Here is an 11,902-nt window from a genome sequence, read left to right on the forward strand (position 1 = left end):
GAGTGACAAAACTTGAGAAATCAATTTAACTTATGTTAGTCATTATTTTTAGCCTTGTGTTAGCTGTTGTTTCTGACCTCAATATTAGTCATTGTTTATGGTATTATATCAATCATTTTGATTCGATAGGATCAAACCACTTAAATTGTTCATCCTAAGATGCAAGAGATGTTCGTAGTTGATGTGCATGATAACACATTAAATAAGATGTAAAAGTTGTTATGTTGTACATGATGTAGGATGTTAAGTTGTTACGGTGAAAACTGTTGTTTTATTATAAGCTTTATATTTATATTTGCTGTGATGATGTTCATAAGATATTATGTTGAATTCTTCTCACTAACTTATCCTGTGTTTGTCTTGTGGTTAAACTATGATGATCATACTTAGTATGAGAATAAAACAAGATTAGTAGGATGCCTTATGCAATTAAAGACTAGTCACGCTAGAGGTGGCTAGATTTTGTTGATAGCTACTTGAAGTAGTTGTGTATTATATAGATGTCGACCAATATTTAGGTTTATTTTACTCTTAATACTATATTTTATATAATTAGTGTGTATAGGATATTAGTTATTGACCGTATTATAAACTCTGTTTCTGATGCATGTTGTCTAGTCTTCTGCTATGTAATAATTATTTAATAATAAGTGTAATAACCTGTCGAAACATTACAAAAAATTGCAACATTTTTTTTATAAATAAGTTAAAGTATTAATTACAATAGAAGAAATTAATTTATATTTTAATTAGATATTTTTAATTAAAAATTTCATCAAATCTTATAATTTCAAAGAAATTTTGTAAAAGATAAATTTAACTAATTCAATCGTTAAATAGTGTAATACTATACTTAAGATCATATATATCAAATTTTACATGATTCTAAAATTATTTAATAATTTATCATATTATTTTATATTAATTTATAATATAATATTTAAAATATGTCAAATATCTATTTTTGAATTATATATTTAAAAGTTCATAAATTATGTAAAATTTGATATTCATAATTTTAAGTATAATATTACATAATTTAATGATTAATTAATCAAATTTTTATTATATAAAAATTATTAAAAATATAAAATTTAGTATAAATGTTAAATTTTCGCGTAATCTCACACATATGAAACTTTGAAATATTATCACCGTAATTTAGTCAAATAGTGCCCGTGGAAGAGACATATGTATTTTCAAAAATAAAATCCAAATCAAAGTTTTTAAAAAATAAATAAATAACGTTTTTCTTCCTTCCTTCGTATATTAAAAGCCATGTTGGACCACACATCTAACATATAACTTTCTTTTAAAAAAAACTTTCATTTTCTTCCAAAATAGTAATAGAATATTTGATAGTATCATGGGGGTTATCTTAACGTGGTGCATAACTACAAACAGGAAACAAATGGAGCAAAATCAATAGAGAACCATTTTCAGAATAATTAGCTAAATATAACCAATGAAACTTTTTATTTATTTTAATGGAAAAATCATTATCCATCCATCTGTATTTTCATTTTTTATTGATATAAAACAAATAATGACAACAACAACTATATAAAGCCGTTTACGAGAACAAGTGTCTTGCTCTGTCGTAGGTTTTTATCAATTTTCTAACATTCTTTTTATTTTTTATAAGAATGAAGTTAGAATAATTATTTATATTTTTATATGAAATTTAATTTATAATATTTGATGAATTAATTATTTTTTAATTAAAGTATAATTTTTTAGTTTTTTGAAATATATTAATTATATTTTTTTTAAAATATACATTCTAATTGATTAAAAAAAATACAATATTAATTATGAGGAAAGTAATATATAATATATACTCTAATTGATTAAAAAGAGGTGAATATTAATTAAGAAAATAAAATAATATAAGGATAATTTTAGAAAAAATAAATATTTTTTTAATCTATTAGATTAACTAGACAAATTACATCTAAATACAATTAGAATATTTATTTATAATAATACTAATGATGATGAGTTGTTAATATGGAAACTTTAAGTAATTAAAATTTTAAAAATTGAGAAAAATTATTTATTGTAGTAATGTTTTCTTAATAAAAAAATTTATCATCAAAAAATAAAAAAAGATATTGAACCCCTTTAAATAAATTTCAAAAGTATAAAATGTCTTTTATACCTTAAATTTTCGATAAAAATTAATTTTAATATTTGTATTTTAAAAATAGCTATTTTAGTTATCGCATATTTTATAATTAGAGAATTTTGTGGTTTGTATTATTTAAAAATAATTAATAAATGGGCCATACACAATTGTTTATTAGATGATTTTTAAAAAAAACTATTTATATTATATTATAAAAATACGAAAATTAAAATTACCTTTCTAAAATATATTTTCTCGCATTCTTTTTACAAGATGTAATTATCTAATTTATTATGATCAGTAGGAAATCAAGAGAAATATTTTTAGTCTTTTTAATTAAATGATGAGTAATTTTCCCTTCTTGTAGTGTAAAGTTATTTTTATAATAACCAATTAAAAGATAAAATTGAAAACAAATTATGGTCAACAAAAGCTAACATCTCTTTTATTATTAATAAGTATAGATTAAAGAAATTTGTTAATTTAATTAATATCATTAAATTTATCTTTTATTTGTTGGTAAAATTACCTCTATTATTAATGAAATATTTATTTCTACTAAGTATTTATTGAATTAAAAAAATAATTTTACTTAAAAGATTTCTCTCGTAAAAAAGAATTAATGCAAGAAAATTTTAGATTGATTCTTACATAGAAAGTGCCGATAATCTTGAATTGACCGATAGTTAAGATTTTATTTTTTTGACCAATAACTAAGATAGTACTTAAAAGTTAAAGTACATTTTACCTGGATGAAGATGATAACACAAATAATTAATATAGTTGGAAATAAGAGAAATAAGATAGTGTGACAAGAAAGGTGGTTTTTTTTGGTGTTGAATGCAAATGAAAGTGAAAACAGAGTAAAGAAGAGAAGGGTGGTGCCGTGTCTCTGTTTTTGGCGCTTTCATTCATTCGTAACTCACACAAACACACATCCAACCAAACCTTCGTTTTAGCATTTCTCGTCTTCCTTCGAAACTCTGAAATTGGGATGTAAAATATTTTCCCTTTTCTCTGCTCTTTTTCATCACCATTCACTTCTTCTGAAAAATATGGGTTTGCTCAGCAGTTTCTTGGGGCTTTTTGGTTTTGTTGTTGGAATACCTCTTGGCCTCTTGGTCGGTTTCTTTATCTTTGTATACTCCGAACCCAAACATGTCAAGGTTTTCTTCTCTGACTCTTCTTGCATGTTCCAATTCTCAACACTGATACATGCATTTCCTCTCATCACTTTTTTGGGAACTGGTGGTGGGGCTGGCAAATGGCACCCCTTTTGCGTTTTAAATTCTGGGTGATCTTCAAAATCTGATTTTTTTTTTCTTTCAATGTTGCAGGATCCTGTTGTTAGGCCAATCAGTGAATTGGGCCCAAGTGCTTTGCTGGAACTTCTACCCGAGATTCCTCTGTGGGTGAAGACGCCAGATTATGAACGAGTAAGTTTTCCGAATTGTGATACAATCTTGTTTTTTGGTTTTTAAGGTTTATGATGGTGATGGCGTTACTGTGTTATTGACATTGCATGTTCTTCAGGTTGATTGGTTGAACAAGTTTTTGTTGGATATGTGGCCTTTCCTTGACACGGTATTTCAGTGATTCCGAATGGATGTGTTTGTGGTCTTGTAATTGTTGGATGATTCTTCACTGTTGTTTCGTTTTGATGTGTAGGCTATTTGTAAGATTATAAGAAGCACGGCAGAACCAATATTTGCTGAATATATTGGCAAGTATCAGATCAAAGGGATTGAGTTTGATAAGTTAAGCCTTGGTACTCTTCCTCCTACTATCTGTGGTAAGTCTTTTCCCAAATCATCCGATCCCTTTGCAGACAAGTATTTTATCCAAACTTTTGTCCAGCAAATACAAATGTTTGTCATATAATCTGGAATTTCACTATCCTGAATAAAATTTCATATGGTTAGTTTAAATGATTTTCACCCTGGACAGTTTTAGTGAATCCTTTTAAAGAAACGGGTACACATACAGATTGACATTAATGTGTTGGTTTTGCCAATAAGAAGAGTACCGGGGCTAATCTGTTCTTGGACAAAACAGAGAAGGTTGTGTTGAATCATGGAGTTTTTTAGGTAGTAGTTATAGTCTTCTTTTGCATTTTGGGTGCTAGAATGAACATATGAGTTGAGTGAAAATACTGGGTGATTGATTTCACTAGGAATAGCAAGGTGAATCATACTCTTGGCTCCAATAATAAATCATAGTTGTCATTGTAATTTCACTAATAACTCACTGTCTTTTGCATAAAATGAATGATTAAGGATGAACCCTTTGGAAGTTTCAAGTACCAATGTACTTCAAAAAATATAGTTTACTTGAATAGTTCTGATGATAAAAACAGCATTGCAGAAGTGTTTTTTTCATTCATCCTCATCTCATTCCTCAAAGGTCAATTTACTTTATCAAGTTTGACCAACACTTTATCTGAGCCTTTATCATCTGATAGGTCTAGTATTATATCTGATTTTTTTTAAACTGTCCACGTGGTAATTCTGCAGGTATGAAAGTTTTAGAAACAAATGAAAAGGAATTGGTCATGGAACAAGTTATCAAATGGGCTGGCAATCCAAACATAGTGTTGAACTTGTATGTGTCATCGTTGAAGATCACTGTTCAGGTCAGATAAGCCTTGGCACAATCCTAAATGGTAAATGTTTTTTAAGATCTTTCAAAATGATGCTTTCCGCCTGGGAATTTATTTTGATTCTTTGCAGTTGGTAGACTTACAAATATTTGCATCACCACGGATAACTTTAAGACCTTTGGTGCCTACATTTCCATGTTTTGCAAATATTGTGGTATCTTTGATGGAAAAGGTAAAGAAATACTGCACTCAAGGTTAATTTCATTTCTTGCCTTTTCTAATATTACAAGTCAGATGAAATTCTTTCTTATGTGATAATTATGTTTAATATCCAGCCTCATGTGGATTTTGGGATGAGAGTATCAGGAGGGGACATCATGTCAATACCTGGTCTCTATAGATTTGTACAGGTGCTGTCTTTTTTATTTTGGATTGGAATTTTGTAGTAGTAAAATTACTTGTAAATTAAACATCCTATTTGTATTTTTTCCTTTTAATTCATGGTATTGGGTTAATCACTACAAATAGAGGGTAATTCTTGGAACTTGCTCGCTTTAGCTTGTGCATAATCAAGTACTCCAATGCACAATTAATCTTCAGTTATTTAATGGACTGTTGGTTGTTACTTTCTTGCCATCGTAGTTTTCTTCTCTGCACTTTCAATTGCCATGGCATTTCAAATTTAATAAGAGTTCAAGAACTAACAATTATAGTTGCATACAGGAAACAATAAAAAGACAAGTGGCAAACCTCTATCTATGGCCTCAAACCCTGGAAATTCCTATTCTTGATGAATCAACGTAAGTTTATATGAAATGATAGAGTCTATATGCTCAGAATATTCATTCCATTCTGGTCTATAAGCTTAAAAAAAAATTATCCTGCCTTTTAAAAAATATATATAAATCGAAAATGCTTTTTGATCTTATCTAAAGTTGAAGGATAATAACATGTTTTAAAGTGCTTATAAAAGGATAATACCATGTTAATTTTTTCAGTGGTCTACAGTTGAAGAAATTTCACAAACCTGCTACCTGATATCTTCTTACTAGAATTATCAACTATGTTACTATTTAAAACATGATCTGATTATTGTTAGAATGTTTCTTCTATCAAGAACTTGAGCTTCTGAAAATGATTCCTGCCTGATACTTTTTCAAATCTTCTATAGGGTTGCAATAAAGAAGCCCGTGGGGATATTACATGTGAATGTGGTTCGTGCACATAAGCTTTTAAAGATGGATTTTTTGGGAACTTCTGATCCTTATGTTAAACTAAGCCTGACTGGAGACAAATTTCCAGCAAAGAAAACCACTATCAAGAGAAAGAATTTGAATCCCGAGTGGAATGAGAAGTTCAAGCTTGTTGTAAAGGACCCTCAATCTCAAGTTCTCCAATTACAAGTTTATGACTGGGACAAGGTTTTCCTTATCTTTCTTCATGTTTTTTGTTCAATTTTGGAAGAAAATCATAACAGAAATTTTAGCTTTAGTTGCCACCGTTGACTCAAGTCTACACACACTATACTTCAGAGCTTCATTTTGCGTTTGAGCATTTTTTGGTCACCAATGAAGCCGAAATGTCCATTTCTTTTAAAGTTTCATCAAGAAAATGGAAAACTATTTTAAGTTAATTATTTGTACCTAAGCAATTATAACTAATTGGCGGCACTTACCTCTGAGATGGGACGGTAACCATAAATGATAAAATCCTTTCAAATGATTACCTTTTCTATTTTTGGGGGATGTGAATTTGTTTTATTATAGAAAGCTTACTTTCAAGTTTAAAGGAACAACTGCATTTTCAATTTGTTTGCAGCTGTGTGTTTAATTTGTTATATGTGAAGTTTGTTGGCTTTGATGATACCGAGAGTGCAACAGTTTTTCATCTCTGTCCATTTGATTCATTGAAAGAAGTCAACCACGTTATTTGGTAAAAAAATATTGGTGAGAGTTTGCAATTTATCATATGTTTACATATTCTTATTAATTGTATTCTTAACAGGTTGGTGCACATGACAAGCTAGGAATGCAGTTAGTCCCTCTCAAGCTGCTTAAGCCGTACGAGAATAGAGAATTCACACTTGATTTACTCAAGGACTCTAATCTCAATGAAACTCCACACAAGAAGCCTAGAGGGAAAATTGTGGTGGACTTGACTTTTGTTCCTTTCAAAGAAGATAGTGGCAAGTTTGGTGGACCTTCGGACGGATACAGCCGAAACGAAAGTGGAATTGATCTTGTATCCGATGATGAGGTCCAAGAAGGAGCAGGTTTGCTTTCAGTAGTGATACAAGAGGCAGAAGAGGTTGAGGGGGACCATCACAACAACCCTTTTGCAGTGCTTACCTTTAGAGGTGAAAAGAAAAAGACAAAGGTAAACTTTTCATGTTCAGTGTAAATGCACAACATTTTATAGTTCTCTATCTCTATCATGCACATGAATCATGTTACATAGATGTGACTTATCACAATTGCATCATAAACTTTTCATGTTCAGGCAAGTTTTTTTATGTTTACTTGAAAGAAATCATCCCAGAATCTGAATTTATGCAGATGATGAAGAAAACTCGTCACCCACGTTGGAATGAAGAATTCCAATTCATGCTAGAGGAGCCTCCTCTACATGAGAAGATACACATTGAGGTTATGAGCAAGAGAAAGCACTTTAGTTTTCTGTCAAAGGTGCCATTTCATTTTTCTCATTCATTTTATAAGTCATATTTATGGAAATTTTAACTTTTGAGAAATTCAATTAATTGATGTAATAATATTGTTTTCATAATTCCAATGTGATGCTCATATTAGATCCTCTATGATATGCAGGACTCACTGGGGCATGTGGAGATTAACCTAAGTGATGTGGTGCACAATAGTCGCATTAATGATAAATACCATCTAATAAATTCAAGGAATGGAGTGATACATGTTGAGATAAGATGGAAGGTGGTTTAAGAAACCAAACTAATTTGTTAGAAGGTCTTTTCCAATAGGTGGGTTTAAATTCTAAACTGTTACGTGTTGATTTTCAAAGTGTATCTAAATAGAAGAGGCAATTTTAGGCAAACAACATCATTGAGATCTCTATAAGAAATTGTCTTTTCGAGCAACATTTTTTTGGCAATCCAAGCAAGTGTTGTGAAACTTTGTGGTAAAAAGATTCTTTCTAAAAATCTGAAGTCATAAATCTTTTTCTATTGTGGCAATATATTCATAATTATATATATATATATAAAATAAAATATCAATTCTTATATATTAAACACGAATCTTGCACAAGAAAACTTTTAGGAGTTATATTCCGATAAGAGCCTTTTTAAAAATTCCTTTAACTTCTTATCTTATTTAATTTTTATTTATCATACTTATTTATAAATTAAAATTTATTATTTTTAAAATAAATTATCAATAATTAAAAATAATATTTAATTGCAATGTAAATTATTTATTAAATTGAAAATATAATTTATGTTAAAAAAATATATTTATAAGAATTTAAATATAATTTATATATTTAAATTTAATATTTATTTGTATATATAATTTATTATAAATTTATTTATATATAATAAATATTTATTATGTAAAATGCACAAATTAAAACACTAGATAATGATAAATTAAAATAATTATATGATTATTTTGTATTTAAAATACTTTGGTCTATCAAATCTAATTAAATTCTCTTAAAAGCCTAAAGTCTGACCTTTCTAGTTAGAAAGACTTTTTGAAAGTTTAAGAACTGAGTTTTTTAATAAATAGATTATGTCGAATGAGACTTTAAATAGGTTAGGTTGTGGATCTATGATATATTACTTAGCTTATTTCTATCCTTATGTATAATTTGATTTCTTATTTTTTTTTTTAACTTGAGATAATGAAAATTTTCAATTTATAAAATTGAAAAAATTAATTTACCATTAAAAAATTAACTAAAATATTCAAATTATTTCTTTCAACTAACTTTTTTTATAATAAATTAAATTAATTACATTGACTTTAACTTAAAAAAAACAAAACAAAAACAAAAAACAGAAAACAAAAAATTAACAGTCTCCACACCGAGTCTTTTAATATTGATTTTACTATAATTTAAAACAAATAAGATCTACTATGTTGAATGAATTTATATTTTCAAAATTAAGATATTTGATGAGTTTTTTAAGTTTTAAGTTATTTTACAATGATTGCACTCAAATTAGAACCTACAATGTCATGCTTACTACCTGTGTTAAGCTAATTCTAGTAATTATTTTTTTTAATTTTATGTAAAACAGTTAAATAATTTTTAGAAATAAAGGCAATACATCTTTCAGATATTCAACACCAATGAGTAAGCAATGAACTAATATATATATATATATATATATATATATATATATATATAATTTTATTATAAAACAGCTAAAATATCATGTTGATACTTGTCAAAAATTCAAATTTATTTAATGTATATTTTTAAAGAAATTAAAAGTACTTCAAAAAATGCCTTTCATAAATGCTAACAAATTTTCTTACGACAATAAAAAATTAAATAAGAAAGAATGATTGAAAATAAAAATATTAATTATATTAAAAAAAATATAAGAGTAAATTACACCACATTCTTTGAAATTTCGTGAACTTATAAACTTGTATCGACATTATTTTTGTATCATTTATAGTTTACTTACGTTTAAAGGGGGTTGGATGTTGGAAGAGAGGGTTTGCACGTTCTTTCGAGGATGGTGATTCCCTTATAGTGTGTTTTGATGGAGAATTTAAATAGAGTAATTCATTTATTTGAAGAATTTTAAATTTTTTGAGGTGAAATACCTTGTTTGGATAGAGAATTTATAAGGAATTTGAAATTCAAGTATTTGTGAAATTTCTTGAAATAGTAAAATTTCAAATTCTCCCAAAAAAGTAAAAATTTGAAATTTTTCATATTTATTTTTCTTATTTCACTTATATATATATTTTATCTTATCTCTTATCTCTTCATTCTTTTAATTATTGAATATTTAAAAATATTTTTAAAATTATTAAATATTATCTAATATTAATTTTTAAAATTATTAAATATTTAAAAAATAACTAATATTTATTTTTATAAAATTTAATTTAAAAATCTTAACATATAAATATATTTTTAAAATCAATTTTACCATAGTGGAATCGAATTACCATATCTAACCCAACAATTTAAAATTTGAGAAATTTGAATTGACTTATCCAAACAAAATATTTTAAGAATGATAGAAATTGAAATCAAAGTAATTCAAATACTAAGAATTTTAAATTCCTTGAATTTGTAAAATTCCTCATCCAAACATACCATTAGAGCAAAGATTCTTGCAGTAGCAGAATGACTATCTTTCTATTGGGATGCAGAGTTTAGATATATAATTTGTGAATCAGATTGTATAAGGGCAGTGAAAGTAGTACAAGGACCTAGCCTAGAAAGAGATAATATTCATAAGCATAGCGACATCATTGGTGCAACTATTCCTCAAGAGATTAATTCAGTAGCTTACGTTATTACGAGTTGAGGAGCAAAAAATTCAATTATTAATGTAACATGGAGGAGTCCTCCATATTTTGTTTTACAAGTCATAGGGAAAAACATCTGTTCCCTTATGTAATTTCCCTTTTTTTGTTTTTTTTTTTATTTTGTTTTTAATTTCTCACAACATAAAAAAAAGGGGTCGTAGTGTAGTTATTTAGTTAATGTAACATTTAAAAGGTGTTGTGTAATATTTTTGTAAACAATTAAGAGATTATTATGAGTGTAAAAAAAGTAAAAAGTATTTACACAATTTTAATAAAATTCAGTAAGTATTGTAACGACCCGGCTGGTCACTACACACTACACCGTACACCTGAAATCGGACAGAAAAGAACAAGTGTATACATATAGTGTCTAGAATATACATATATACATGTCCAAGTCTGACTAGATTCAAAATGTACAAGAATACATCCGAAACTACTACACCAAGTAGCTGAAACAACAAGCATCAACAAGGATTAGCTCCGCCTGCCAGCTGCAAACTCACCACTAGCCACCAACCTATCTCTGCTCTGCTCTCATATATAGTATGATCATCGCAGTCCAAACCACATGGAAACAACAAGGGTAAGCTAGTGAAAGGAAATAACATACATATATAAATATGTAATTAAATAATAAGAAAAATATAACTATAGTTATCCGCACATCAACCAGCTTAACAACATCAACTCAATATACCACAGCATTCAGCAATAACAACCCACATCTCACATCATCAGTATACCACTCATTGATTTTACAGCATAATCAGAAATAAGCACACAATGCGTCGTCACGCATATCAACTCGGAGATCTCCTTCCACACCTCAGCCTTTCGGCCTACACACCTCAGCCTTTTGGCCCACACAGCCATTCGGCCTACACACCTCAGCCTTTTGGCCCACACAACCATTCGACCTACATACCTCAGCCTTTTGGCCCACACAGCCATTCGGCCTACATACCTCAGCCTTTTGGCCCACACAGCCATTCGGCCTACACACCTTAGCCTTTTGGCCCACACAGCCATTATCAACACACAGTACAACACAACAAATCAATCTCACAACAGTATACAACTGATACAGCTCAACATATCAACTTACGACAGTATACAACTGGTACAATACAACATATCAACTTACAATAATTTACAACTGATACAACTCAACATAGCAACTTACAACAATTTACAACTGGCACAACTCAACATCAACAAGCAGCGTTATCCACAAGTCATCAAATTATAATCAACAGCTTTTACTTGAACTGAACATAAATAACCTCTAACATCCATTAATGAAGTCACATCTCCGCGCCCGGCGCACTCGTGGTTGCGCCCAGCGCAGTGCAACCAGAGAGCACCAGGGGGCCAGCGCGCCCAGCGCAAGCACACCCACGCCTGGCGGAACCCAGCCAGAGAGCTCAAGGCTCACTCGCACCTGGCGCAATACCAATTGCGCCCGGTGCCCACAAGGCAGAGACTCCCAAGGAGTCTCACGCCCAACGCGACAAGGGTCGCGCTCAGCGTAGTACACCAATATCAGCATCTCGCACAGCTAGGTAGTATACAACACAGCTTACTACTCACAACTCAGCTCAACAGTCTATAGTACAACAATATTTTAATTCAACATGAAAA

At 29.2% G+C, this 11,902-nt stretch overlaps 1 protein-coding gene across 1 annotated transcript; it reads left to right on the top strand.

The window, feature by feature from the left end:
• Positions 1 to 2,907: 2,907 nt before the first annotated feature.
• Positions 2,908 to 7,884, top strand: SYTC (Calcium-dependent lipid-binding (CaLB domain) family protein). The gene is made up of 12 exons (XM_020374054.3): positions 2,908 to 3,294; positions 3,466 to 3,564; positions 3,662 to 3,712; positions 3,797 to 3,920; positions 4,642 to 4,760; positions 4,858 to 4,959; positions 5,063 to 5,137; positions 5,451 to 5,527; positions 5,899 to 6,148; positions 6,732 to 7,103; positions 7,283 to 7,411; positions 7,553 to 7,884. Exons 1-12 carry the CDS (start codon positions 3,184 to 3,186, stop codon positions 7,679 to 7,681), a joined length of 1,638 nt encoding a protein of 545 aa, XP_020229643.1. The 5' UTR covers positions 2,908 to 3,183; the 3' UTR covers positions 7,682 to 7,884.
• Positions 7,885 to 11,902: the final 4,018 nt, after the last annotated feature.

This window comes from Cajanus cajan, chromosome 7 (assembly GCF_000230855.2).
Source record: "Cajanus cajan strain Asha chromosome 7, NIPB_CcT2T_4, whole genome shotgun sequence".
Lineage (NCBI taxonomy): Eukaryota > Viridiplantae > Streptophyta > Magnoliopsida > Fabales > Fabaceae > Cajanus > Cajanus cajan.

Coding starts and splice junctions, on each gene's coding strand:
- SYTC (XM_020374054.3), top strand. CDS start 3,184: ATGGGTTTGCTCAGCAGTTTCTTGGGGCTTTTTGGTTTTGTTGTTGGA. Junction 7,104..7,282: donor GTGAAAAGAAAAAGACAAAG/GTAAACTTTTCA, acceptor GAATTTATGCAG/ATGATGAAGAAAACTCGTCA. Junction 7,412..7,552: donor ACTTTAGTTTTCTGTCAAAG/GTGCCATTTCAT, acceptor TATGATATGCAG/GACTCACTGGGGCATGTGGA.